Here is a 27,129-nt window from a genome sequence, read left to right as displayed (position 1 = left end):
GGGGTCTAGGAGAGGTGCAGCCAGGCTCCACCCCTTCTGGTCACACAGGTGGATTGCCTTCACCTGTGCTCCTGTGGCTGACTCAGTGCTCACCTCAGGTGGTCAATCAGAGGTTCAGGCCATGATTCAATAGTTCCCATACACCCATGCACTTTGGCTACAGCAGCAGTGTAACAACATAGCTGTTTATTTTCCTTGGGCTTCTCTACCCAGGAAAATGACTGTACAGCACGCTGCAGAATTGCAGAATCAATAGACAATGGACAGGATTTATTCAACATAAACACCATCTTTGGAAGTGAAAATTGGAAATGGATCTTCTACCTGAAGTTACTACTCGGACTTTACAGTTTTTTTCAAGGCAGCAGTACTGCTTGTGGCAGACAGTATTTTCATTATTGCCATGACATGATGCACTTGAGCTTTTATAAGCCAGGAACTTATCAAGTCTTCTTCATTATTAATTTTCTAAATATAATAGACTGTGAAAATTGCTATTTTCCACATTTCTAGACCTCACAATTTGACTTGTCATAAGTATAAAAACCTTACATAATGCTTTTCCGTCTTTGTTGGTTTTTCTTAATAAGAGTCTCTCTGCGATCCTGAACGGGGAGTACTAATACCTGCCACAGAAGTCTGATTAGCATTAAATTCATTTTTGTTTAATCAGTTATCCTACTTTGGCAATTAACCCACCGCAGTTATTCTGTCATTCGTTGGTGCACCAAGATTCTTCTTACTGAAGAATAACACAGGTCATAAAATGCAGCTGCAAAGTTTGTTCACAATGCACTGGCTCCTGGTACACAAGCCACCCACTTCTTTCTATTTAAACCAAATGTGAGGAGTACAGTAAATTGCCTCCCACTTCCTCACAAGTGTTTCAGAACAGCTCCTGTATGCAGAGCTACTCCTGAAAGGCATTCGTGCATTTCACAACATAAAACAATTAAAAAAAGAAAAGGCATACATATAAATCCTGGTTGTAATTGTTATCAGGAGAAAAAACATCACCTCTAAAACTGACATGGCACACTGGCATTGGTTGATCATAATGAACAGAATTTACTGGGGGACTGAGGAACATAACTGACAGCAGTGAGCTAGGCTGACTAATAACTTGTTGCTGGATGCTCCTTTAAAATACATGTCTTTCCTCTCCATTCCTAACTCTCCACCTTCTGCATTCTGATTTAACGGACAGAACCTCTAGACATGAAGGCACAGAGATCAGTGATGTCCATGCTAACGTACCATTATTTATTTCAAGGGGAGAAGCTGTTGCTGAAAACCCCAAACCACATGAAAAGCAACTGCAATGTTAGCATTCGCCAAGACAGAAATGAAAGCATTGCTCTGAACATACAGAATCGCACTCATGTCAGAACAGCCTTCCAAGCTATGGCCATTCTCAGCATAAGATGTAACTCCATTGGGTTTCATTGACCTACGAACATCTTGAATGTGTGTGCTGAAAAATTCTGTTAGCTGTCAACAACATGACAAGGTGAAAAAAGTAAACTCATTAATTACACACAGATAAACACAGTGGATGCCTGTATCTTTGGCACCCAGAAATATCCTCTACCTACACATTGCCAGCCTCCTTCTCCTCTTCTGTCTCAATGTCTACATTCTCCAGCTGCTTTTCTAGCGCTTTGATCCGCAGCTGGCAGGCAGTCAGCTCATCTCTGAAACAAATAAACACATTATTTACATTTGAAGTTCTCTCAACCATGGAACTTTTCTTTCTAAAGGATAACGTTGCTGGGATTCCTCAAACTCCCCACCTCCCCACCACCACGGCACTTTTTCTCTAAGACTTTATGAGGTTCTGGAGAAGCCCATGTTTATTTCAAGTATTTTCTCTAAAAATCCAGAAAAGTAACAATAGTTCAGTCTGACTTCATCCATATTATCAAAAAAAGACAACAGCATAAGCAGCATTTTTTACATTATCCCTCTGCAGATCCATCTTCTGCTAAAGAAAGTCTTTTTACCTTAACACAGCAGAATGCTCATAGCAGGTGCATATTTTGAAATATGCAACTGTCATCACTGACTTCAATGGAACATTTCCATCACAGTTAAGAAAATATTTATAATGAATTTTCACTTAATTTTTCTAACTGATTGTTGAACCAGAAGAACTGTGCAGATATAACTGAGAGGCATTAGTGTCTAATTATTCCAGGCCAGAACTCTCTTCTTTAGCATCATTATTAGTGTTTTAGTTTTTCATTTTTAACCTTAATCCTGTACAAGGGCCTTGGAATATATTGGATATATCCAATTAAGCAAGTGTTTGCATCACATAACTCTCATGACAAAATTATATATGCTATAAATATGCAACAGGTACAGCATCCCAGTATTTGATGGTGCATTTATGCTGATGGCTTATGTTTCCTTCAACACTGACCTGATTTTCTGGACCACAAGTTCTTTTTCTTTGGCGATGTCACTGAGCTCTTTTAGGTTCCTGGGTAAAGGAAATAGGCAAATTCTATCTGCAGACTTCAGAGCCTGGCTGCTTGTAACGTCGTCCAAGCCGTGTTCCAAGCTGTCCCTTTGAATTGAAGTATATGATGAACATGAGAACACAATGAGAAGTTTAAAAGCTCCACAAAGTTTGTACAATCATTTATGCATTTCTGAGTTCCTTGTTTTGGTTTAACTCATTCTAGGAAACTGTTGTGAACATGAGCAGTGTAAGTCAGGAAACAGCAAAGATAATCTGTACAAAAATCTGAAGTACATACACTTAAGCCAAGATTTTTAGTCTTAAATATCTAATACTGAGTGTTCACACTCAATTTTTGCTTCAAGTATATACCCTTGGTTTGAAATGTCTGAGCCTCCCCTTGATCATACCCATGGTTTTCAGGTTCCACTTTTCCTGAACAGTGCTTTAAAACTTTGAAGGGAACGTTCTGAACTAGTTTAAAACACTGTGTAGAACTGTTCATTTTGTGAGTAAGCTATCTCTCTTACTTTTTTTTGTCTATTTAAACATATAGAAAGAAGAAGTCAGAAGATGGGTGCTGGTGTTATTTGGTGATTTTTTGTTGGCTTTTTTTTTTTTTTTCTTTTAATCACTTTGGTGTATTTTGAGTTTCTCTGCTGATAATGGTAACACTGTCAACATTTACTGGCAGCAGGCATATGTGCTATGCAACTTCCCACATACATATGTTAATAAACATCATTTCAGCTTTTCATCGTGCCTTGCAACCCTATGCCAGGACACTGCAGGGCAGAGATTAGCAGTCTGACAAACAGGCCAAACTGTGCTTTGATCTTTGTGAAGAGAGCAGCAGCTACTTAAGGCCACATTCAAACCACTGAATTATTTTCCACGCATGGCCTTTGCTACATGCAAATTTATTTCTCCAGGAATAAATTCACTCTACCACCTACTTGTAAAACCAAAGTAGTACCAAACTATCATCACGCCAGTTCTGTGCTAATCGACTGTACACAGTGGTACAAAACTCTCTATATTCAGAAACTCTCTCAATTCAGAAACTTACAATCCAACACTGATATTATTCCCTTTTTCCAGTAATTCCTGTTGCTCTGTAAGTACAGAGAGATTTGAACATAACACAGCGTATTATTACAGAGAGCTGGCTGGCTTTTAGAAGCGTGCGTTGCTTGGTGTAGCACTACCCAGGCTAATAAATGCTCTTTTGAGGAGATCTGATAAGCCCACATGAATGTGGTGCAACCACGTGTTGTATGTATGCATATTGCCTAGGGCTCATTTGACAAAAAAAATGTAACTGAGTTAACCAAACCTTCTCTTGCAAAGGTAAATCACCACTACAAAGGAAGTTATTACTGGAGCTGCTAACAAAGCAATGAATTATTTACATGCTAGGTTCAGACTTGTCTCCATCTCCTTCAGAAGTGACCTCGTTCCCCATTGTGCCATCGTCAGACAAATCTTCTTCAAGCTTGTATTCTAATAGAAATTAAAACAACAGTTTAATAAAGAGACTTTGAGCTTCAAAATGCAAAGTGCTAACGTACTTGCTGCCAAGTCAAAATATGTGGAGAATCAGAGATTGCATTTTATAGCATTACTGCAGTGTTTATTAAAAATCAGCCACACAAGACTGCTACTGAACACCTGGAAACCAAAGCAGGAAAATGTCAACAGTCTATAGTGTGTTCATCTTACACTAACACCCTTCTGTACATCTCATTACTCCAACCTGCAGTGAAGATGGAATCCTATAAGTATTTATTAAACATTATTTAATATGAATTATGTATGTATTATTGTGTGTTTAGGTAATAAGGAAAATGACAGTAAGAAAATAGCCTAAGAACAGCTTTTTAATGCAGAGGTCAGTATTCAGCACTAAATGATGCACGGTAATGTGTTAAACAGTAGATATGTTGGCTCATGTCATGTAACTGAACACGTTCTGACAGTTAGAGAAGTCAGTCACCTGCTAATAGGCAGCTGGTGCCATTCAGATGTCCTGGGGTATCCAACATGTGCGTGGAGACCTGTGCCCCTCTGGAGGCACAGAGGCCCTCACCAAAGGCGAGCACCCCGTGGCACCAGCTGCTAATGTCTGAGTGGCCGAACTGAGTCCATACGGGCAAAGACTGATTTTCACCATCATTAAGTCTGAGTCAAAATGCTGTATGGATTAAGTAGGGAATTTACTGCTACAGAAAAAGAATGGTTTAAGTTTGAAGTAGTTACGCCTGTTAAGGTGCAATGCTAAGACAACGACTGGAATCATTTCATTGGTTTGGAATAGCATACTACCCCTAGAACCGTACCGCTCCCATCTACTAGATAGGGACATTAACCACAGCTTTCTGCAAGTTACGGCTGCGGTTTCTCATGTTCACCTTCCTCATGTTCTCCGGGGTCAGAGCTCTGAGCCGCTGTGCCGTTGCCTTCCTCTTCCAGAAACGGGATGAGAGTTGGTTCCTCCTCACCACCACTCCCAGGCTCAGAGCTGCCTTCCATGACGGAGGTTCCGTCACAGCAAGTGTGCTGACATGGAGACGGCTGCAAATCGGTAAGTACACAGAGATCTCCAGGAAGACAAGTTGGTGCCTGTGTTAGGAGACAAATCAGTAGCATTCGGTAAGTGCTTAAGGTAAATGTAGTACCAGGATATGGTCACAAATTGTGAGTATTAACTTCCACAAATCTCTTATGGAGAAGCAAGGACACTGCCAAAGCATTTTTATATGTATAGTAATTGGCTTATTAATAAAAGAAGCCTAGAAGACAGCATTTTTATCTGGTTAGGGAACAATGGAGGTACACAGTGGAGAGCAAAGTACGGGATATACTCGAGCTAAACGCCCAGAGCCACCTTAAAGGCAAAGCGGGAGTGTGTGAAGAACAAACTCCCCCCCACGAGCGGAGCCGCGGCGCTGTACCCGGAGCAGCTGAGCGCTGCCGAAGCCCCGCGGTCCGGGACGCCCCGCACGGCCGCCCGTCGGCCAAAGGCGGCGGAAGAACCCCCGGCCCGAGCCCGGCCGCTGCCCGCGCTGCCCCGGCAACGGAGCGAACCACGCGGCGGCGCCGGGGGGAGCGGAGGAACCGCGTGCCGCAACCGCTGGAGGCGGTCGGCCCCGCGTGGGATGTGCCGGAGGGGCGGCCCGGGAGCGCGGCTGCCACGGTGGGTGTGCGTGGCCGCTCCACGCCTGCGTGGCTCAGTTTCATAGCGACAACATCCCAGGATCAGCCTCGGCAATCAATAAAGACAAGCGTGACCTCTAAGTTTCCTGTGAACGGAACCAGCTTGAGTCAAAAAATAACAGCTAATTGGTACCTTCGCTGTCAACTGTAAGCGAGTGCAGTGCATGTTGGTGAACCGTCTGTCACCAGGGCCAGCATTCTGCTCTCACATGCACATGGGAGAAGACAGGAGATACCGGCAGTCCCTCTGAAGGTGCCAAGTTAGGGTTCCCCAGACAAGCTCCTATCTCCCGATTCCCATTGCGCCCACTGGGAGTCAATGGATCCACCCCCACTTTAAGTTCCAGGAGGTGTACAGAGGCACTCACTGATGCCCAGGTCCCATAGGCACAGCTGTGGGTGATACACCTCTGAGAAAGAGGGGGAGAAGGGAGCACAGATAAATGGGAATCCTACTGCTGAAATCCTAAACGGAGGGGCATTTTGGTGAAGTCCTGTGGCACCAGTTGGGCACCACTGTGATGCTGTGGAGCTGGACTGCGGTGGCTGCATGGCTCCATGCTGCTCTCCAGGCGGTCGGTTCTTCCTTCCGAACGTTTCCAAGGTGACAGCAGCTCCTCTATGGAGGTTTCTAGCTGTTTGGCAGCAAGACATGCCAATAATGGAATCTTAATTTTTTCAGTGTGGCTCCGATTATGTAAAACAATTTCTCCGTCTCTGCTCTACAATACAGACCAATGTCTGGGTGTAAATATCAACAGAGCATCAATGAAAGCCTTACTGAGGACAACTGCAATGTTGTGCTTGTCCCAGTCCTTAACTGCTGGCCGTGCATGTCCAGGGGCTGCTGGACATTGATACAGCGTGAGGAATCATTTCTGTGCAACCTCTGAAATAAGCTAAATATTCCCACCATATGATTGCTATGGATATTTCCAAATCTCATTTATAAAAATAGGCATATGTGTGTAATTTATGTTTCCAGAGACATTTGGCGACGTTGCCACAACAGTCTTTCACGAGCTGTTTATGTGGAATCGTGGGAGAACTCAGCTAATGATCTGTGGGGTGCATGTCTTGCCTGTAAAACTTTGTTGTGGCGATGTGAGCTCTTGGCATTGCTGGCAGCACAGCCACCCATCCCTCTCAGGACATGGTGGGAAGGAGGCAGCAGTTGCTGCAGTGCAGCTGGGCCGTCGTGCGGTCTCTGATGATCCATCTGAACTCCGTGTGTGAGGTCAGAAGGCAGAAGTACTCCCAGAAAAGCTGTGCCTGCAGCCATAGGGATGGAGGAGAGGTGGCAAGCCAACGGAGTGACAAAAAGGCTTAAGGAACAATGGCTGTCAGGGCCATCTTTTTGAGACTATTTGACAGCTCAAAGCCAGTAGCTAAAGGAAAGCTTCAATTATTTTCAAGAGGATTAGATGAGAAAGATTGAGGGAGCTTATTTGTTTTGTTTTGATGCTTTAATAGCAATTTTAATTGTTTTTTAATCTCTCTCTTGAGCAATTTTAATCTGTCATTGACTCTAAAGAGTTTGGGATATTCTGCTAGAATTGTAGGAAATTAAATATACCATATCATTATCATTTTATCCTCTCTTTTCCCTTTGGCTAATAGGAATTACTCCTGTTGAGTGGGGGTGTACATCCATATATTTCTCTATATAATGGACTGGATATATATCCATATATAATTGATATAATCTCTATATTTGAATGCAGAATAAATGGCCCAGTGACCAAGCATTGGTCTTCCTTCTGTATAACAGAGACGATATAATTATGGCCCATTACATCAAATGTAGTTTACTTGTTTGAGAGAAGTTACACATTTATTTTAGGACTTTGTGCAAATGGATCTTAGAACATCTCTGTTTCTGAAGCACAGACACGCAGTGGTAGCTAAATCGGTCCTGTGAAAATAACACAGGATTTTGTTAAACCACTGTGCTGGTGCTGCTGGGAGATTGGCTGTGCAGGTTTCTCTTATCCATCCAAGTCTGCAGCACAAGGCCGGCTCATTCAAGATGATTCCAGCAATACACGTTCCTGTGCAGCACCTGGTCAAATGGATGGGCATAATCAGAACCCTGATAATATACATGGATTATCAGAAATTGTCCAAAAAATTATTGCAGTCCTGAAGCCAAACGCATTCCCATCACAGTGCCACTGAAGATTTTGTAAGCAGTCACTTCATTGCCAGAAGCACTGAGAGCAGAGAGCTTGCTTCATGGACTCCGAGTCAATAGGCACTGGAAGAGCAGTTGCGGAGAAACGCAGCAATGATTCTTCTAGAGCATCACCACTGTATTTCCACTTGTTGCAATGGTCAAATTTTTAGCAACATCTTTCCCTTTAGCGCCTACACTGTTGTGGTTTTCCTATAGGCACACATGAATGCAGAGACACGCACAGATACATACCACACAAAGTCATTCTACACGTCCACACTGCCTCTGCTGGTTTTTGCTATTTTAACAGATGTAATTCTGAAGACATAGAAATGCGTGTTCATTTTTTACTAGTAGGTTTGATGACAGCTGTCTAGCCAGAGAAAAGCAGCACCAAGGAATTCTCAGAGTAGGTACACAGCTCACTGAACGTCAGCCTGAAGAGTCGGAAAAGATGTCAACTGAAAATATCCTAAAAGGTGTAAATCTGCTCTGTTTTACAGAGAGACAAAATCTTTCTGTTCTGTATCTCATCCTGTAGGTTCCATTAATGATCTTTTGGTTTCCCTCCTCCAAGAAACCAGTTTTCATCCAACAGTCCAACTGCTAGAGCCGACGTGTAGGTCTTGTCCTCCTGGGGTGCGTTAGGGGCAGGCATGGCCTGACACGGTGTGCAAAGAAAGGATCTCAGATAAAACCCCATCTCATTCCTACATATTTCTGACATGTGTCCCTGTGTATGGGCTGTGTACATCTGTACACGATATGTAGATGATGTGTACAGCTGTTCTTCCCAGTCACATCAGTTGTTGCCCTCAATGTGTCGTCCCTTTGCTGCCATTTAGAATAATAGTATTCATCAGTATGAAAAAGTCGACCATACAAAAGGGTAAACCAAACACTTTACCCTGGCGGGCATCCTTTCATTTGATTAAAGGATCCACGCATTCATTTTTGCTTTACGATACAATTTCTTTAAAATGTCTCCTACACAGTGTTTCCTTTGTGGGCTGGTTTTAAAACTGCCATTCTGGACTGAACAGCAGCAGAAAGCAGAGGAGGAGGAGGAGGAGGAGGAGGAGGAGGAGAGAAGAAAAGAGCGAAGACGGAGGAGAAGGTCGCGTCTGACCTTCGGGCTGAACCCGCAGCCCCCGGCAGCGCGGCCGGTGCCTCCCGGTCCCGAAACGCGAGCGGGGCGCTGCTGGTTGGGCTGCGCAGCGGTGTCATCTACCGCCCGCTGACCTCAGACGTTCGCTCCGGAGCGATGAAAGCGCTGAGGCAGAAGTTCGCACACCCCGGGCTTCGCCGTTTTCGGCGTCGCACCTCCGGTCGGGGACAGCTTTTAGAGAGCGCACAGATCGCAGCTTCCCCCGTCCCGGGCGCAGCCCCCGCCCCCAATCCGCGCTGCTCCGCGGGGAAAGGGCCGGAGCTGCAGCTCAGCGCGGCCGGGGGGAGCGGGCGGGGGGCGGCGGCGGGGGCGGCCCTCTCGCATCCTCCCTCCCGCATGCAGCCCGGGCCGCCTCGCTCCTCGTTCTGCTCCCGGCGATGATTTGCACGGGACATGCCCGCAGTCTCGGGAACACTTCTAGTTCTCTTTCTCCCGCGCTGGGTGGGATGGAGCTGTAATTGCAGGGGCTATTTTCGGCAGCCCGCTGAGCGGCCGGGCGGAGGAGGAGCGCGGCGCTGCTGAGCCGATCCCGCTGCCCCCATCCGGCTCTCCCGGCGGGACGGAGCCCAGCGGGGCAGCCCCGGGCCGGGAGGCACCGAGCGGGGCTGGGGAGCGCAGCGGAGCGGGGGGACGACACGGCGGGGGCCGTCGCCGCTGCCCGGCAGCGATACGGCGCTGAAACTGAGCCTCAACTTGCCGCAGGAAGGATGGCACCACCGGCGGAGCTTCGGAGCTGCCCAAAGAGCCGGGGAGCCTGGGTTTTGTGCGCCGCGATCTAATACATGGGAGTAAAATGGAATTTCTCACCTGGGTTTTTCCTGCCTTGGTCCTACTGTGCACCCAGCAGCACAGGTGCATCAGGTAAGACAGCCCCTTCCCATTCCCTCCCGGGGCTGCGGCGCCCAGTGGGAGCGGGGCGACATCGAGGGGCTCTCCGCGCGTTTGCACGGACGGGAGGACGTGGGGCGGACGAGCAGCGGTTTCTTGGGTTAATCGCGGGGCGTGCTTCGAACAGGATGCCTGGGGAAGAGTTCTCCTCGCGGCACTCGCTCTAAATTATGGGCAATCCCTTTTGGCGATAGCTCCGCACCGCACGGTGCAGCCCCGGCCCCTCGACCGCCCCCGGAGCCGTTCGGAGCGCGGCGGACAGAGAGAGGACAGAGGCGGCTGCGGCCGTCCCGGCGGTCAGCGCTCCTCCGGGCTTCAGGGGCAGGGATGGGGCTGGTGAACATCTCGGGAAAAGTTTGAAGAACACCGTTTTTTTAAATAATAAATTCCCAAGCTGAATGTTTGCGATTCGCAGTCGCATTCAGTCAGAAGGTGTTAGCTAGGCAACCAGCTATCTTCTCTATATATTCTCTACTGATCTGGAGGCTGGATTTGGAAAAAGCTTGCCAGATTATGCAATGAAAGCAGAGGGGGAGTTAAAAAGGACTTGCTGCATGCAAAAACATGCCTACATCACCCAGAGCACGGGTGGCTGTGATATTTAAGGGGTCTTCCCACTTCTGTATTATAGACATTGTTAATAACTTCAGAGCGCTGTACGATGCAGAGACATAACAATGCAGTTGTGGCCTTTGGGATTAATTAGTGAGATCTTATCATCATTCTCCATTGGGAAGGAAAAGGACCCCACATCAGAGGAAGTGTCAGCTGCTCTTGTCCAGGACTGACACAATGATGTATCCCATGACCTTGGGCCATACCCCGACACCTCCGTGCCCTGAAGCCATGCAGTGTGACACTGAAGGCAGAGAAGATATTGCTTATGACCAAAAGGCATCAAGATCTTGCCCATCATTTCAATGATCCTGAACTATCTGAACTCCGATAAGAACTGAGGATTTTGGTTGAAAAGTAGTGTTTGGATATTAAAAAAGAAAAGAAAAGAATTCTAAGAAGCAATCAGTCTTCTCAGCTTCTGTCTTCATGATCTGTTTCCAGGCACAGTAACTGCCAGGATATGTGCAACCTGCAATTTTTTAGATAAATTATGCTGGGTTAATTGCATGTTACTTGGTTTTCTTCCTCCAGTTACACAATGGTGACGCGTTGTTTGTTAGCAATATATAGACTCGTGGCACAGAGCACAGAAAGGCAAAGTCTAGCTTTTGAATTTCGAGCTGTTCAGTTTGCAGTAGTTTTCAAATATGCCCAAGTGTAAGACATTCAATATTCAAAGAAAGCTGCTCTGTTTAGCACAGCACAGTTTTCTGATGATTCAGGGTTTAGCACGGCTACGGCAGAACCTTCTTTAATCCTCAAACAAGTCAGTAATCTTGCTTGCAAGTGTCCTTTTGATGAGTTTATTAAATGTAATTAAAACAGATTTTTACCTTTGCATCACTAAAATTACTCACACATAGGTGGCTTTTGATGCATGAAATCATTCTTGGAAGAGCCCAAGAAGCACATTAACTTTCTTATTTTTCTTTATGAGAGTCCTGGCATATGATTTATTACTTTTTACAGGGTTTTACAGAGAGCAGTGTCTTACGGATACAGTGGTTTCAGAATAACAGGCTGAACTATCAAAAGATACATTGTTATTGCTCTGATTTTGTTTTCTAAGTGTGATTTGATTCATAGTTCTGGTGACAGAGGACATCCAAAGGTGCGGAATTCCCTGTGTGCGATGTGCAGCTGCACACTGCCAGGTGTGAGCACCAGGATGCAAAAGAAGAAGGTTTCAGAGAATTCTGAACTTGGTGGTACCACATGAGATGTTCCCAAAGGCAAAGCTACCTGTTAAAGTGATGCTGAGGTTTGGCAGAGGAGAGGGGAACGCACACAGCCTGCTTCCTCATGGTGTGTTTGAGTACCCTGTGAGAGTGCTTAACAGAGCTGCATTTGGCGCAATTCTCTGTCGTGTGCTGTTTGAATGAGCCTGATTCACCCTCAGTCAGCACATTCTCCTTACGCCAGTGCTGTTTGCAGGTGAATGTTTTTGAAAAAGATTTTTGGTCTGCTTGAGGCATGATAGGAGGCAAGAAATTTGGCATTTCTATGATTGCCAGCTCTTTGGGCAAAGGCTGTTTTATCAGAGTTTGATATGCTTTGGATGCTGCAATAATACAAGTCTCGTAATGAATCTCTAATTAAAAATAGGTGTGTCTTTCATATTTAGGATCCTACAATATTAAATGGCTTCTATACATTTGCATACAGTTGTTCTTCTGCAGCGTACCCTCCTCAGTCTTTTACTTCTAGTCATGGCAGTAGAGGAGCTTTAACACGTGAATATATGCCGAGCGGTCTATTTTCTGTCGCTTAAAACTCAGAGAGTTTTAGCGCTTTGATGGAGCTTTGATGTTCAAAAGGTTGCCATGAATTAAGCCTAATGCTTTTTCAATTACATTTCAAAATACAGAACATATTTACAGCAAGCCTCACTTAGAGTCAGGAATGGCAGATGGGAAGGATACACACAGTGCCCTGGATAATCCTGGAGCTTGACAGAAGCCAGATTGTTCACTGACCTTGCTGGATATTCCTTGTCTTTTTCTCAAGAAAGAAGTTTTCTTGAGTGGCGGTGACATCCGGGCCATATGCCCCCAGAAGATTATCTCACAGAAAAGGGAATATACTCCACCCCAGTCCTTAGTATAAATCAAACTGGTATTTCCATCTTTCAAGTCATAAGGTTGGTTTAGCGACTATGCCACTGTCCCAAATGGAATCAGTCAGGCTAGCAGATTTAAGAAGCAACGGGAGATGCAAAAAGTGATTTTCCACATCCCACTGCAGTATGTCTTTGCCAAAGGTTAGAGCACTCTCCCTACAAGTGTGATCTGAAACGGGTACCTTGTTGGCCACAGAGATGCTGCTGAGCCTTCTGCACTGCTGCTAGAGCTACTGGCACTGTTGTGCAAAAATAGTATTACTTCTGTATCTTAATGAGCCGTTGTAATGCACTTATTCACACAGAATATATAAGTTGCCTCTTTCCTTCATTCAGTTTAAGTACCAGATTTTTTCTAGTAATGTTGATAAATATCTAGCAACCATTTTCAAGCAGTGTTCCAGAAGGCAGTGAAGATAGGCTAATATCTCACTTGCCTGAAACCTCTAACAAAACACGCTGTCCAAGTTGATTGATGCTTCTCTAGATCATTCCAGATGAATAGAATATCTTGGTCCCATAGCAGCTGGGAGAAAGATGTCAGCTTGAAAAGGAAGGATTCTAGTAAATATGTATCTTGATTCAAGAACTGAGAATACTTAGCTCTAAAGGAGATGGATTTCTTTGCTCTATCGTTTGAGATCTGTTGCTTAGAGCTGCTTTCCCAACCTGTGACAAGGATAATTTTGTTAAGCAAGGGAGAACTTCTTAGTATTTCCAGGTCTACCAGTAGTGATTTCCTCTCTCCTTTGTCTACTATATAAGGGAACTAATTTTTTTTTTTTTTATAGTTTAAACAACAGTAATCTGTTTTCTGCTGTTAACAACCAGCTCTGTTGAACTTCTCACAATGCTGAAACTCCACATTTGTACAGATGAAAATATATTCTTAAATTATCTGCTTGCAATGAGATGTGTCTAAAGAGCTGAGATAAAGAAACCATCTTCCTCAGCTTCAGATCTGAGAATGGCTTCCAGAGTGCCATTAGTATACATGAGAATGCTATTCAGTCACCTGGGCATCCCGCTCTGCCCTGGTGCAATGTACAGATAAGCTTTTCAATGAGCTGTTATATCCCTTGGATTTTACAAGCCAACAGCTTACTTTTACAAATTCCTTTTCTTACTAAAACAAGCTTGACAGCAGCCTACATTTGGAAGCAAATTTGCTAATTCTACTATTAGTGGTTTCCCTTCTTTTAATCTTTACTGCTTACATTACAAAAAGTTAATCACTTCCAATGCATATTTTCTACGCTGGTCTTCCTTCTTCAGGTAGAAAACATGAACAATATTTAAGGCCATGTATAATCCCCACTGCTTATGAAGGATGAATGAAATTCTCCCACCATCCTTCATGTCACTTTAAAGCACAGATCTGGGTGCAGTGTAATACTTCTGTAACTCCCGCTGGTGTTAAGTGCATATAGCTCTACTAACTTCAACAAATTTGTTACACTGATGTGACCTTAAGGCTTTATTAATAATAGAAACCAGATTCTTTTTAATTGTGTCATGGATATTTAAGTAAAACTCCCTCTAGATACTAATCTGCTTAAAACACTGCAAGATATGGCCCACGTTTTTTTAACCCAGCTCTGTCATTTTGACTTCCTTTTAGCTTTCTGACTCTCCAAAATGCCATTACAAGGGAATACTGACACAGGATAATTGCTGCACACTCACACAAGTGAGTACATCTCTAAACAAAGCACTTTCAAGACCGTCTGGTTCTCTAATCTGCCAAAGTCTTAATTTAAATAATTCTTGGTTTTCCATATTAACTGACACCCTCAGTATTCTCAGAAATAGTATAGTGAGGAACAGAAATCAAAGACTTCAAGAACTGCAGTGACTGATGGTCTTGCAGACAAAAGTCAGACCTCACAACTTGGATCTTGCAAAGTACTACGAAATAATAATTTTATTTAAGTAACAACTGACACCAGGAAGGATGTAAGAGCAGCACATAGGAAACAGCAGTCTGATGAAAAGAATTTATGCAGTTGGTGAGATGTGATAGAGAACAAAAAAAAGCATTACCACATCTATTATAAATCTTCAAAGCCTTTGTTTAAATTTTATTCCAAATTATATGGCATTGAGTCTGCCAAGATCCTTACTCAGAAGAGCTAGAAGTAACGGCACGTGCTGAGCTGAATGCCCGGACTGGCATATTTTGGAGAGAAAAACCATGTGCTTTATTTGGGTCAATGTCGCATGAACACTCTAAGAAAATTATGTAAGTAGCAAGGCAGAATATATTTATGGTATATTACTCTGCAGTCTTTCGTCAGTGTTTAACAAGCTTCTCTTCTGTTACTAGTGACATAGATCTCTCAAATGCTGTATTTCCTGCTGGCCTCAGGGGGAGATGCTCAAACAGTGCTCAGACAGCTCCGATACAGTACCTGCACTCAGATAGATGCCTCTCCCAAACCACTGGCAATTCTTTGCAAATAGTTGTGGTAGACGTTGTCACAGTCCTCCATTTATCTATTCCTTTTGTGTCAATCACAGCGCTGGCAAGAGGGATTATGTGAGCAGGCACAGATCTGCTGCAAATGAAGCCTGCCAGCTCAGTTTCGAAGAGAATTTGAGCTTGCCTTGTTTGTAAGAGATTATGGAATATCTACAGTGTTACTTAAGACTACAGGGATGCCACTTCCAATGGTTCACTGTTTTCTGTTGATCATTTAAAAAATTCCTTTTAGACCATATATGTGCATCACACAGGTGTCTGTACACCTTCTACTTAGCATTGCTTTTTCAGTTTCAGAGGGCTAATGGGGCTTTTCACAGCATCAAAGATGTTAAATCCAAATTCCAGTTCAGTAATTTTTACACTTTTTGGCATTGCATTTGAAAAGATTCATCCTTTCTTGATCCTCACTTTCTACACTCAATCCAGCTACCCAGATAGCTGCATTTCGTGCAGTATACAAAGTATCTTGGTTTCCTTGTGCTTTCCTTGCATTTCTAAAACTCTTTTCTTCAAGAAAAAAATACTTTTGAAAGTAACTACTTCTATTACAGACAGAAGCTGCAGGCTTTCCTGGAATACGTTTTGATTTACACAGAAAAATCTGAAATGATCTTCTACCTGTAAACAGTATTGTTCTTCTGAAGTACCACTCATGCTTAGCTGGTTTTACTGTCGGTGGTCAGGGAGTAAAAGAGGACAATGTCTTCCATTTGCTGTTATTTTCATGTTTGTAAACGTGGGCAAGTTTTAAAAGATACCAATTCTCTTTACCTAGAGCTATGACTGACATCGGAGATTACATAGGCTCCAACATCGAAATATCCTGGTTACCCAACCTGGATGATTTGATGAAAGGCTATGCACGTAATTTCAGGCCTGGGATTGGAGGTGAGAAATTGAGAGTTATGCCTTTTATTTCTTACAATTATTTTACCCTCTGATGTTTATCTGAACTTCACCCTCTACATGATTAAGAAGTTGTGTTAATCTTATACTTGGATCCTGAAAACAGTAGCAAACAATGTGTTTATTTTGCCACTTGAGACAAAAATTAGCAGTGCAGCCTTCTTGCTGCTACAGTTCTTAAACCACTGATATCGAAGTTGAAGTCATTTTGGATCACATTGTGGCAATACTTTCTGTTTGCTTGAAGACACGGTGTCTTATCTGAAACTAGATGTCATGTTTTCTGGAAGTGATCACATAACTTTCAGTAGTTTGACTGCATTTCATTTCCTTTATCAGTGAAGGGAGGTGTTCTGTTGAAAACTGAGGACACAATGGAAAACACTTCTGTGAATTCACTCTATGAAAAAGTTAACAGTCTTTGGTCATCAACGTACTCAGCTTGCTATGATGATGTAAATCATGTCATTCAAACATTTTTTCTCAGGTCCTCCTGTTAATGTTGCTCTTGCAATTGAAGTAGCCAGCATTGACCACATCTCAGAAGTGAACATGGTACGTTGTGAATTACACTTAGTTGTGAATGTCTGTAGTGCAGTGACAGAAGGTGCAGAAGGCGAAAGAGACAGGTGATCCTTTATGTGTCTGGAGTGGAAAGACTGTCAGAAGAAGATACCACAAAGAACAAACTTCCTATCTTAGGACACAGGCAGATTCTGTTTGGGCAGAAGTTGGCAATGAAAAGACTCTAGATATGTGTAAGTCACTGAGACTTCTGACTAAAGTTAGTGTGTTTGGAACTGAGCACCACTAACAGCCTGATTTTAAGCACTAGCTCAAACTGCTCTTCACATTCCTTTTCACCACACATACTTCCCTCAGAAAGCTAAGGGTTGTGAGATGTGCCTCCTTTCCACGTGAAAACCTTTCAGTGAAGCAATGGAGTGTAACAGCTTAGAAATCTCACAGCCAAACATTGTATGAATTAATTGCACTCCTGAAACACAATAGATTGAATTTGAAATCCAGAACTTTCCCTCCACCCTTTCCCATTACTACTGATACAAAACTTCACCTGAGTTTTTTAGTTTTGCTTTAAAAATCCTCCAAAAACAAAGGCAGTGCTTATGGAGATAAATAAACAGGCTTTCCTCAGTACAACATATGCAATTCCTGCGACGTGGTATGTGTACCACTGACTCTGAATAATTCCTTGATACCTTGGGATTACCCAAGGTAAAAGCATATGACAAATTAAAATGCACGGGCAGTCCTATGGCAGAGTATAAAAATACCTTTGTGCACAGGGGACATTTCTAAACTAATTCAGTTATTTTTGACCAAGAACTGAGGCATTATCATCTTTGTTTAGCATCGCTTGTTAACTGGGATTTCTCTTGTCATAGGAATACACTATGACAGTATTTTTGCACCAGAGCTGGCGAGATGACCGTCTGTCTTACAACCACACCAATGAAACGCTGGGGTTGGACAGCCGCTTTGTGGACAAGCTCTGGTTGCCAGATACCTTCATAGTAAACGCCAAGTCTGCCTGGTTCCATGACGTGACTGTGGAAAACAAACTTATCAGGCTCCAACCAGATGGAGTCATTTTATACAGCATAAGGTAAGCAGGACGGGGGGCAAGTGTCCCCTGCCATGTGTTCACTTTCTGAACAGACTATAAAAGTAATCACTCTTTTTTTCCCCTGGAAAATTTCCTAAAATAATTATTAATTTAAATCAAAGAAAGTATTTTTCACTCTGGAAGAGTGCTTTTCCTGAACTCAGTAACTATTATAATTGTGTACCATTCTGAAAATGGGTATGTGTACATTTGAAATTCTACATTCAAAGCCATCCTTAAGGAAGAAATGAACTCAGGGACAATGGAAGGGAGCAGACTTGACTCAGAAAAGTCCTTTTTGTCATCAGAAGTCATTGAAGCATTTGATTTTTCTTCACCTCCCAGCCCCAAACCCCTGTTTCACGTATATTTAGCAAAGAGAATTGCTGCGAGTATTTTGAAAATAGTTTGTTGTATTAGTAATGTTAATTGTTATTAGTAATGTTTCAAAGTTTCCCATTTAGTCTTTGAATTCCAAGCAAAAAGCAATTCCACAGCTCTATCTGCATGCCACTAACTGGTGATCATTTTGCTTGGGACAGGATTACCTCAACGGTGGCATGTGACATGGACCTCTCCAAGTACCCAATGGATGAGCAGGAATGCATGTTGGACTTGGAGAGCTGTAAGGGCTGAGTACAGCATTTCATGTAACCTATATTTTGCTTAAAGCCTGCATATATGGTTCTTAGCTTGAGGGAACTTACTGGAGTGATTCTGCTTTAAGCAGTGAAATGTAATGGGTTTAGAAAGAAAGGGTACAAACACACATCCCTTACTCTGTGTGTCAGTGGTGGACTTTTCTATACTCATTCAGCTCCAGTTTAAAGATGTGGGATTTAATTCAGTAAAGCTGAACAACCTGCAGTCCTGCTGAAGACAAATGTCTGGAACTTTGTGTGTTATGTAAAGCCTCGTGGAATTGTGACAGTCTTTTCACTAGCATTACTGAGGTTTCCATCAAGTCCAGCAAGATGTAGAGAAGCCCGTGGGCAAAATTTGGTGTGCTATTTTTCCTTTGTGAAAAAAGAAGAAAAAAAAAGAAAGAATTCCCTATTTTTAATGTATGTGATTGTGCCTAACCTTTGCATAGCCATCTGTTACACAAAAATCAATCAGAATGTTTCAGGGACTGGCTTAAATTCATTTGTGCTCAAAAAGGTGAGTGAAGAATGAAGGCATATTTTGGAATCTAGAGGACCTCAGGGCTCTAGATATATGAGTAGTGGTTCCTAAGCAGAAGCACTGCCCTACTGATTTAAGATTCTGTTTTTCATTTTTTAGCCCTGACTTTGTTTTCTAGGCAATTAACCACAATACCATTTTATCCTGTCAAAAATAGCAATCTACAGTTTTACTTATGTAATCACCAAATGTAGAGGCAGCAGACACTGAACCAGCAATCAGTTCTCTCCCTCTGCAAGTTCTGCAGGGAATTTTGGTGGTGGTTGAGTTTTCTAATTGAATTTGAGGATTTTGATGTCAGTGCAACAAAGAAGTAAAAAGAAAGACTCTTTAAAGAAACAAAGTGGTTTTGTAGCAAGTTGTGCCTTAACAACAACACCAGCAAAGACTGATTTCCTATGGATTTGCATGTTACGTAAATTCATTCATGTATCTCCTATCCTTCTCTCCTATCCCTGGTACCCTGTGCCTCTCTTCCAGCTGCCACCTATGCCAAACTACAGCAATTAATAGCCTGATATACATGGTGATTGTGAAATTAGCTTCTTCGTTTGAGAATGGACATGGGTCTGTGCTATACTGCTGTTCTCTAACTGGAGCAGGTAGCCTAGTTTGAGCACTACAGCAGCAGCTATTCTGCTCTTGTGAGCAGGCACATGGGCATTTCTCATGACACCGAAGTGCACTGTGCCATACCACATATTGTTAGTCAGTGCAAATCAACTCGGATTATTCTCCCTGTAGGAAAGCTACCCCTGATGGGATCCTGGAAACACTGATGTTGCCAGGATAGTGATTTATCTAGACTGAATCACAGCATGTTTGCAGTGGGACCAATGAAAATCAGAATAGCAGAGGAATTACAGCACTTCCACAATGAGCCCTCTAGGTTCTTAATTTCTTCCCCAAGCTTTGCATTTAATCTGCTTTCTTTTGGCAGATGGTTACTCTTCAGAGGACATTGTCTACCACTGGTCAGAAAACCAGGATGAGATCCATGGGCTGGATAAGCTGCAGCTTGCTCAATTCACAATTACTAATTACCAGTTTACAACAGAACTGATGAACTTCAAATCTGGTAACAGGATCTGTCTTCAATTCAGGGACAGTATCTGTTATTCTTTTCATACAGGAAAATCTATTTCTATTATAGAGAATCCCTCCTCCTAAGTAAATAATTTAAATAATCTGTTAGGTTTCTGATATGAATTTTCTGTAGCTCATGTTTGCAAAAAATGGTAACCTTTAGCTTGCAGGTAGCCACCATAGTATATTATGTCTTTTAGCTCTATATGCCTGAGAAAATACTGTACGAAACAGTCAGACAGTGCTTGATAAGGTATAACTCAAATTTTCCTGACCTAATTTGCAACTTTGCATAAGGAAAATTTCCATTAGACCTAATATTATAAGGCTTATGACGTACAGTCAAATCATTCTAATTCCACCCAGTAGAAGTCAGTGGTGTGTATGTATATCACTGGCTTTATTGCAATGTTTGTAAAAGATTGGAGTCATTTCTTTCCTGCTGATTTTTCATCCTCTTTCATGTATTCAGATCCTCATTTATGCTGCACATCTCCTCTAAGCTCTTTTTTGAGTTTGAAATTAACTTGGCCTTTTAAAAAATCTAAATTTAGTATCTGGAGGACTTTCTACAGCAGATGATAAGACAGTACACATTTTGAAGCAATACTGTTATTTGAGAAGACTCATGATTTTATTTTCAGATCTGGCATTGATATGACCTGAGACAAATCATTTGACCTATTCTTAGCTAACTGTGCTGATGAGAACTGCACAAACCCTCATGCAGGGTTTATGAGGACTAATCAAAAAAGATTCATCAAAGCTTTTTGTGATCCCTGGCCAAAAGAATTTTATTTAAGAATGTAGATCTGCATCACTGTAGGAAATGTTCTTTTGCATATCAGTTGAACTGCTGCTCACACGGTCGGAATCTTTCTTTGTCTCCACTTTTTGTCAGCAGGTCAGTTTCCCAGGCTGAGTCTCCACTTCCACCTTCGAAGAAACCGAGGTGTTTACATCATTCAGTCCTACGTCCCTTCTATCTTACTAGTGGCCATGTCGTGGGTATCCTTCTGGATCAGTCAGTCAGCTGTGCCTGCCAGAGTGTCATTAGGTAAGACAGATAGATTGGGGATCTAACAGGAAAGGGTATGCTGATGTTGTAATTATGCTCTCTAATGTACCGTTTTCCATTCAGATGCATTTATGAATACTGTGTTTAAGTTTGCAGAAGAGAGTGTCCTTTAAAATATTTCCTGCCTGCTTTAATTTCTGTTGTGCTATCAGAGCAGTTACCTCAACAAAGAACAAAAACGCCTAGAGATGGCTAAAAGCAATAGTGAAAGTAAGGCAGTCATATAAAAGGACTGATCTGAAGAAACTGGAACTGTGACAAAAAGGTGTTCCTAAAGCTTGTTCGTCTGCTTGCCCGAGTAAGGGTTGCAAGTCCAGACCCAAAAGTTTTAGAGAGTAAGTCTTCTGTTTTATTTATCCAGAACTAGAAGAAAACCAAAGATAAGATGTTCAAAGCTGCCTTAGTCATACAAATGTACAGTCCTTACAAGCTCTTTAAATCCCATTTGGAAAATCAGAAACCATACTATTAAGGGTCTTCTACTGTGAAAAGTATTTCTCAGTTTGAGATTTGTAAATGTGCTCATTAATCTGTGCTATGAAACCTAAAGGAGCTTTCTCATACCACACTGCAGGCATAACTACTGTTCTTACAATGACTACACTGATGGTCAGTGCCCGATCTTCGCTTCCACGAGCATCTGCCATCAAGGCACTTGATGTTTACTTCTGGATATGCTATGTGTTTGTCTTTGCTGCACTGGTAGAATATGCTTTTGCACATTTCAATGCTGACTACATGAAAAAGCAGAAGAACAAGATCAAGGCGAAAAGGCAGAGTGGAGAGGTCAGTAAGCCCAAGTAGTGTGAAAAGATTTGCAAAAGCAATGGCTCTGCATTGCAAAGTTTTCTCCTTATGGAAGTAAAATCTTTTTATAGAAACACTATTATAGAACAGCCCAGGTTGGAATGGACCTTGAAAGGCCATCAGGTCCAGCTTTTCATAGGAAAACAGAGCCTAGATCACATTATCTAGCACCCTTTCCACTTCTCTGATACTTCTGTCATGTTAATATAGCAAGCGACTGAATCTAATTGTTAACGCACAGTTAGCACTACACTAACTGCAACATATCCTTGCATGATTGGTTGCTGTATTTAAGATGGGAAATAGAGAATAAAGGAAAACAAATAAGAAGAGATGCAAAGCCTTTCTCAAGACTTATACTTTCAAAATATACTTAGAGCCAGACCTTAGATGTGGTAGCACAGAAACTTTCAGAGGTCTTTCTGCCAAAGCAAATGATAAATACCATTTATCACTCTTTGGATGAAGTATAAATTGCTATAAATTGCTGTTATATATTTTCCTCTTTCCTTTGCAGATAAACGTGAAGAATGCCATTGTTCTGTTTTCCCTCTCCATAGCTGGTGTGAGCCAGGAACTGGCCATTTCCAACAGGCAGCACCGAATCCCCAGAAGTCTGCCTGGATCATATGGCACAATAGAAATAGAGACTGGAGAGACTAAACAGCAGCAAGAGATGAAACTGGATAAAAAGAGTGGTCTGAAGTCCCTCTTTAAGCCCATCGATGCTGATACCATCGATATATATGCCAGAGCAGTGTTCCCAGCAGCCTTTGCAGCAGTCAATGTTATATACTGGGTTGCCTACACAATGTAAAAAGCACAGAACTTTGTGAAGAGCTAAGAATCGAACAGTACCAACACACTGAAAAGTCCTTGCTGAAACTGTATTGTACCATCTCTTCTCAAAATATTTTCCAGTGACCTTGGGACATTTCTAGTCAAGAAACTCCTGCAATCAATTCCTACTAAAGCAGCAAGAGAAAGCATTTGTTACCAGTCTGATTTGATATATTAAGAACTGTACTCTGCTCAACAATCCCAGCTCCTTTTGTTTCCTCTCTTACAATGAGAAAACATTTCATATGTACATAACTGCAGAAGTTTAAATCTTAAACTACCATAGTTTTTCTCCACCTGAAGGGTTGGTAAGTAATGAAGGTTTAGCCTCTCACACTCAGAGCACTTCATTTTCCATAGTGGAACAGCTAATTCCTAGCTTCCACACAAATGATTTTCTGTGGAATGGTCTAACTTTAATGCAAGTGGCAAAGCTGGAAATTTTAATCACAAAAAATCCCGTGATAAAAGTAAAAATAGAAGTGAGTGGGGGTTTATTGAATTTTCCTTTGTCTTAGATAAAGTATTGAAAACATTTCAGTGCTCTTAGTCACAGCATGAAATAAAATGCACTACATAGAATTGTACTGAATTGTTAATAATGACAGCATTACATTTCAGATCTAAGCTAATGAAAGTTTAAACACCTAAGCATAGTAACCTTTGTTAGTTCAGTGGGCCCCAAAGCAGACAAAAGTGGTTCAGAAACACAGGGAAAGCTCAGCCTTTCTGTGTTGGATCACTAACAATTTCAGAGGTGCTTGGTAATGAAGGAACTCCAACTCAGTTTTCAGGAAGGACTTCAGAATTTCTTCCATTAGTTTCAGTGACAGTCTGCCCCACGCGCCTCTGAAAATATCCTTTTTGCATCTGGCACTAAATAGCTGAGTGAAGTTCAAAGATATCATAAATGGCTTTAAGTCATTCAGTCGCTTTGGATATTTTTGCCATTTTTATTCAGTGGCTGACATAATGTTAGGCTTCTTCATTTCCCTTATTTGACAGTGAAATGTGTGAGAACTCAGACACACTCCTTAATTCAAGACTGGATCCTCTCACCATACTCATACAAAGTAATATTTCATCCAGGGATCTCAGCAAATGAAGGCAGTATTCACAACAAGTACATGTTTCATAATTAATCACTATCAAAAAAACACAGTGAATAGATTGGGATATAGATTAAAACAACAGACGTATTTAAGACACTTCAAGAGGGAAACATTGGGTTTGGGTTGTGGGTTTTTTGTTGTTGTTGTTTTTTGTTTGTTTGTTTGTTTTGCTTCTGGTGCCTTGAAAGAAAAAGGTTGTTCCAAATCTAGAGAAAGAAGATGCAACAGAAAATACTACATGAGAGAGGGAGGGAATGAGAGAGGCTAAGGAGATGAATGAAAGCTGCTATGGAAGAGAGCATGAGGAGGTGCAGGATGAAACAAGACACAGGATGCAACTGAGAGAAGAATGGTGCTGGGCTTGGAAGATGAGCACGGCTGATGAGTGACAGATGGAATTGCAATGAGGAGGAGACAAGCATTGTGTCACATATCCCTCCCACCTTACCTGTCTGTGACACGTGGCTGGATTTCATATGACCAGAACTGAAAGACCATTTTAACACAAATTTGTAACTTAAAAAGAGATTTGTTTAATATCACTGAAGTAAGAGAATGCGCTGAAGAAAATTAACGATCCTGAACTGAGCTATAATATAAAATACGATCCCATCGTAAGTCAGGCTGAGGATCACATGGATTATTTCTGTTATAACGGAAACATTTTCTGCCAGCCATATGCTGGAAGGTGCAAACCATCATCAAGCTATATTTTTTCAAGAAAGTTCATATCAGTCTGGCCCTGGACTGAGACACCTGGATTTTGCACTAAGCTCTTGCCGCTGACGTGGGGGTGAACCTTCCTGGAGTTGTTTCATTGCATCATCTGCAAAATGGGTATAATAATACTGATTTCTTTACTAAGGCTTTGAGTTCTACAGAGGCAAAACCCTTTTGAGAGACACAGAAACTGTCATCCTCCAACTAGGTATGTGCACTCAAACAGTACTTGTGTGCTGCAATTTACCATAGTTCCTGAGACTTACTTACTGAATTAAAACATTGTTTCATCTTACTCAGAAAGCTAATAAAATTGTGCATCTCCTTTTATATGTGAAGGTAATCAGGGCTCCTTTCTGTATCCAGCCAGTTTCACTAGCTATTATCATTGCCTTTCAGTGTACGTAACTACAATAAAGGGAAATGGTTGACTAAATACAGCAGAGAAAATAGTGGTAGCAACTTCCTACAGAATATAAATCCTAAAATAATCCATGATTTTGGGATTAAAGTTATTACAGAACAGGAAAAAAGCAGTGATCTAGTCCCTGTAGTGTACAGTGTCTGGTTATTTAGGGTAATTAGTAAGAAAGTGGCTGCATACATTCTAAAGGCAATGTCTAATCTAATTACTTCAGCAGTAATAGTTTGTAGTTGTGCACCTGACACAACTCCTTACCCTGAAGCCAACTGAGGTAATCACAGGGGGTTATTGGACAAAATTAGCTGCTTCTCCACCTGGGTGACAGTCACTGGCTGCACACCCTGCTGACTTCTTCAAAAGGTTTATTCAATGAATTTTTCTGTACTCGACTGCAGATCTTCAAGGTGTACAGCTATTTGTGACTGCCCAAAGTAAAGGGTGGCTACTGTCTTTCCCTCAAAAAAAATCCACAAACCTAACAACAAAAACCACCAAAACCACAACCCGGGACAAAACAAAAAAATAACACCAAAACCAAAGCCAGAACGCTAGGCTGTCACAAAGTTGTAAACAGAAGCATAAATAAAGGGGTGGGAAAAAACCTCAGAATATTTCAGGAAGTCAGAATGTGAGAGTACAGATGGCAGTTGTGTCCACCCCAGGAATGGGATGACTCAGAAGGGAGAACAGGTGTTCGTGCTACTGCACTTGCAGAGCAGCACAAGACAGAACACCTCCATTGTGAAGAGTTATATTTTCTGAAATGTGTTTCCAAAGCCAGAAATAAAACAGATGCCATTCAGACTCTTTTACAGGAGGGACTTTAGTACAGGAGTATTGTGTAATTATTGGAATTTTGAATAAAACTGAAGCTTCTGTACATTTGAGATTGTTCTACATTTTTGTTTTGTTTTGTTTTCCATTTGAAAACCATTATACGTTATTAATATCTAAGGACAATGCCCTAATCAACTCTATGTTTATGGCACACTTAATAAACAAATAAACGAAATCTAATGTCACTAGAAGGCTAACAAGCTTTGGATGGGTTGTACTAATATCAGGAAAGAAATATATATACGTGAGGGCTGTACCTGGAAGTATTTATATTCCTTTCATCAAATTAGAGTACTGCTCTAAAATCCTGGTGTGTCTGTGAGAAAGAAAGTGGGATGTGTATTAATGTAATCATTCTCAATGTCAAGCATTAATAAAGCATAGTTTGTATAGAAGTTGTAGCTCCTATAAAATGGACAAAATAGACATTCCAGCTATTGAACCAAAAGATAAAAGACATTATAAGGAAAATCAAAATAACCTCAGGGATTTCATCCCATAATGAAGTCTTGCCTTTTCAGCACCCAGGGCCTCATAAAACTCTCATTTGGCCTTGACAACAGAAGAGAAAGGACCATTCTGTACTCATGAGTGCTTTCTGTGGGGCTCTTATGCAGACTACTGAATTTATGTTAAAAAATAGCTGTTGCTACCTAAAGAGGTCGAAAAGAAACAGAAGGCACAAGACAAAGAACAAGACGTTGCATCATTAGTTTGAAAGATATGCTTGCAGTGACAGCACTATTAGAAGGTTAATATACAGATAAGCCTGTCCTGTTTCTGGGCAAGAAGGAAGCATTTATTCAAGTTAAAGCAAAAGCTCTCGCAGCAGTTCTTAACAGGGTTCCTAATCCAACAGATAATGTAGCGAAACCAATTTAACTCAATGAGGCTTCTGCTGTTGGTACAACAAAACACTTAATAAGAACACTCTCATTTTAAATATTCAGTCATTAACCTAAGAAAGCATTTCACATTAAGAGGAAAACAGCACCCCCTGCATATGTGTCTGTGCAGCAGAACAGATATCAAAAGGTTATTGAAAGTTTCTTAGGATATTTATTAAAAAAAAAACACACACATCTGATCTCCCCCATGCTCTCTTGATTGTAAGGGCTTAAAACACTTGCAAAGGTTGAAAGCTTGTTTGATGTCATAGTAACGCTGTGCGCAGTATGTTACAAACATACATAGCTAGCTCTTCCTAATGAATGCTGAACACAAATTTGGTATTGGACGTATCTGTTTGGAAAAAATTGGCAGCTGAAATGCAAGGCACTGCCTCTTTCTGCTTTTATAGCTCGTGTCTTAAATGAAATGACTTTGAAGACCTAAGCTCATCATTACATAACGCATTAAGGATCTGTTCT

The 27,129-nt window shown here is 41.8% G+C and overlaps 2 protein-coding genes across 6 annotated transcripts in view; one reads left to right on the top strand and one right to left on the bottom strand.

Moving 5' to 3' along the window:
* The window catches only part of CFAP74 (cilia and flagella associated protein 74), a 68,341-nt gene that overhangs the window by 35,388 nt on the left and 5,824 nt on the right, over nt 1-27,129 (bottom strand). The window contains exons 1-5 of one of the 2 annotated variants that reach the window (XM_040651292.1): nt 6,140-6,746; nt 4,879-5,089; nt 3,880-3,970; nt 2,426-2,572; nt 1,596-1,694 (exon numbers count right to left, since the gene is read on the bottom strand). In XM_040651292.1, coding sequence (XP_040507226.1) covers nt 1,596-1,694; nt 2,426-2,572; nt 3,880-3,970; nt 4,879-5,089; nt 6,140-6,337 — 746 coding nt within the window. In that variant the 5' untranslated portion in view covers nt 6,338-6,746. Of the gene's footprint in view, nt 1-1,595; nt 1,695-2,425; nt 2,573-3,879; nt 3,971-4,878; nt 5,090-6,139; nt 6,747-27,129 lie in introns of those variants that run through there. The other variant, XM_040651294.2, reaches the window with a different exon arrangement.
* Nucleotides 9,562-26,154, top strand: GABRD (gamma-aminobutyric acid type A receptor delta subunit). Of its 4 annotated transcripts, none has more exons than XM_046903237.1 (10): nt 9,562-9,888; nt 14,274-14,342; nt 15,913-16,025; nt 16,531-16,598; nt 17,450-17,670; nt 18,213-18,295; nt 19,796-19,933; nt 20,843-20,998; nt 21,594-21,805; nt 22,344-26,154. In XM_046903237.1, exons 3-10 carry the CDS (start codon nt 15,917-15,919, stop codon nt 22,641-22,643), a joined length of 1,287 nt encoding a protein of 428 aa, XP_046759193.1. In that variant the 5' UTR covers nt 9,562-9,888; nt 14,274-14,342; nt 15,913-15,916; the 3' UTR covers nt 22,644-26,154. The 4 variants fall into 4 exon arrangements, with proteins under 4 accessions (XP_046759193.1, XP_004947450.2, XP_001234041.3 ...); XM_046903238.1 differs by lacking the exon at nt 9,562-9,888 and adding an exon at nt 10,543-11,838; XM_004947393.5 differs by lacking the exon at nt 14,274-14,342 and having other exon boundaries at nt 20,846-20,998.

This window comes from Gallus gallus, chromosome 21, assembly GCF_016699485.2.
Source record: "Gallus gallus isolate bGalGal1 chromosome 21, bGalGal1.mat.broiler.GRCg7b, whole genome shotgun sequence".
Taxonomy (NCBI): Eukaryota; Metazoa; Chordata; class Aves; order Galliformes; family Phasianidae; genus Gallus; species Gallus gallus.
The sequence above is the reverse complement of the archived record's forward strand: the minus strand, read 5'-3'. Positions and strand labels throughout refer to the sequence as shown.

What these genes read in the sequence shown, in the direction of transcription:
- GABRD (XM_001234040.6), top strand. Translation starts at nt 9,821, where the DNA reads ATGGAATTTCTCACCTGGGTTTTTCCTGCCTTGGTCCTACTGTGCACC. An exon ending in GTCATTTTATACAGCATAAG is followed by an intron (nt 17,671 to 18,212) that starts GTAAGCAGGACG and finishes TGCTTGGGACAG; the next exon opens with GATTACCTCAACGGTGGCAT. An exon ending in CGAAAAGGCAGAGTGGAGAG is followed by an intron (nt 21,806 to 22,343) that starts GTCAGTAAGCCC and finishes TTTCCTTTGCAG; the next exon opens with ATAAACGTGAAGAATGCCAT.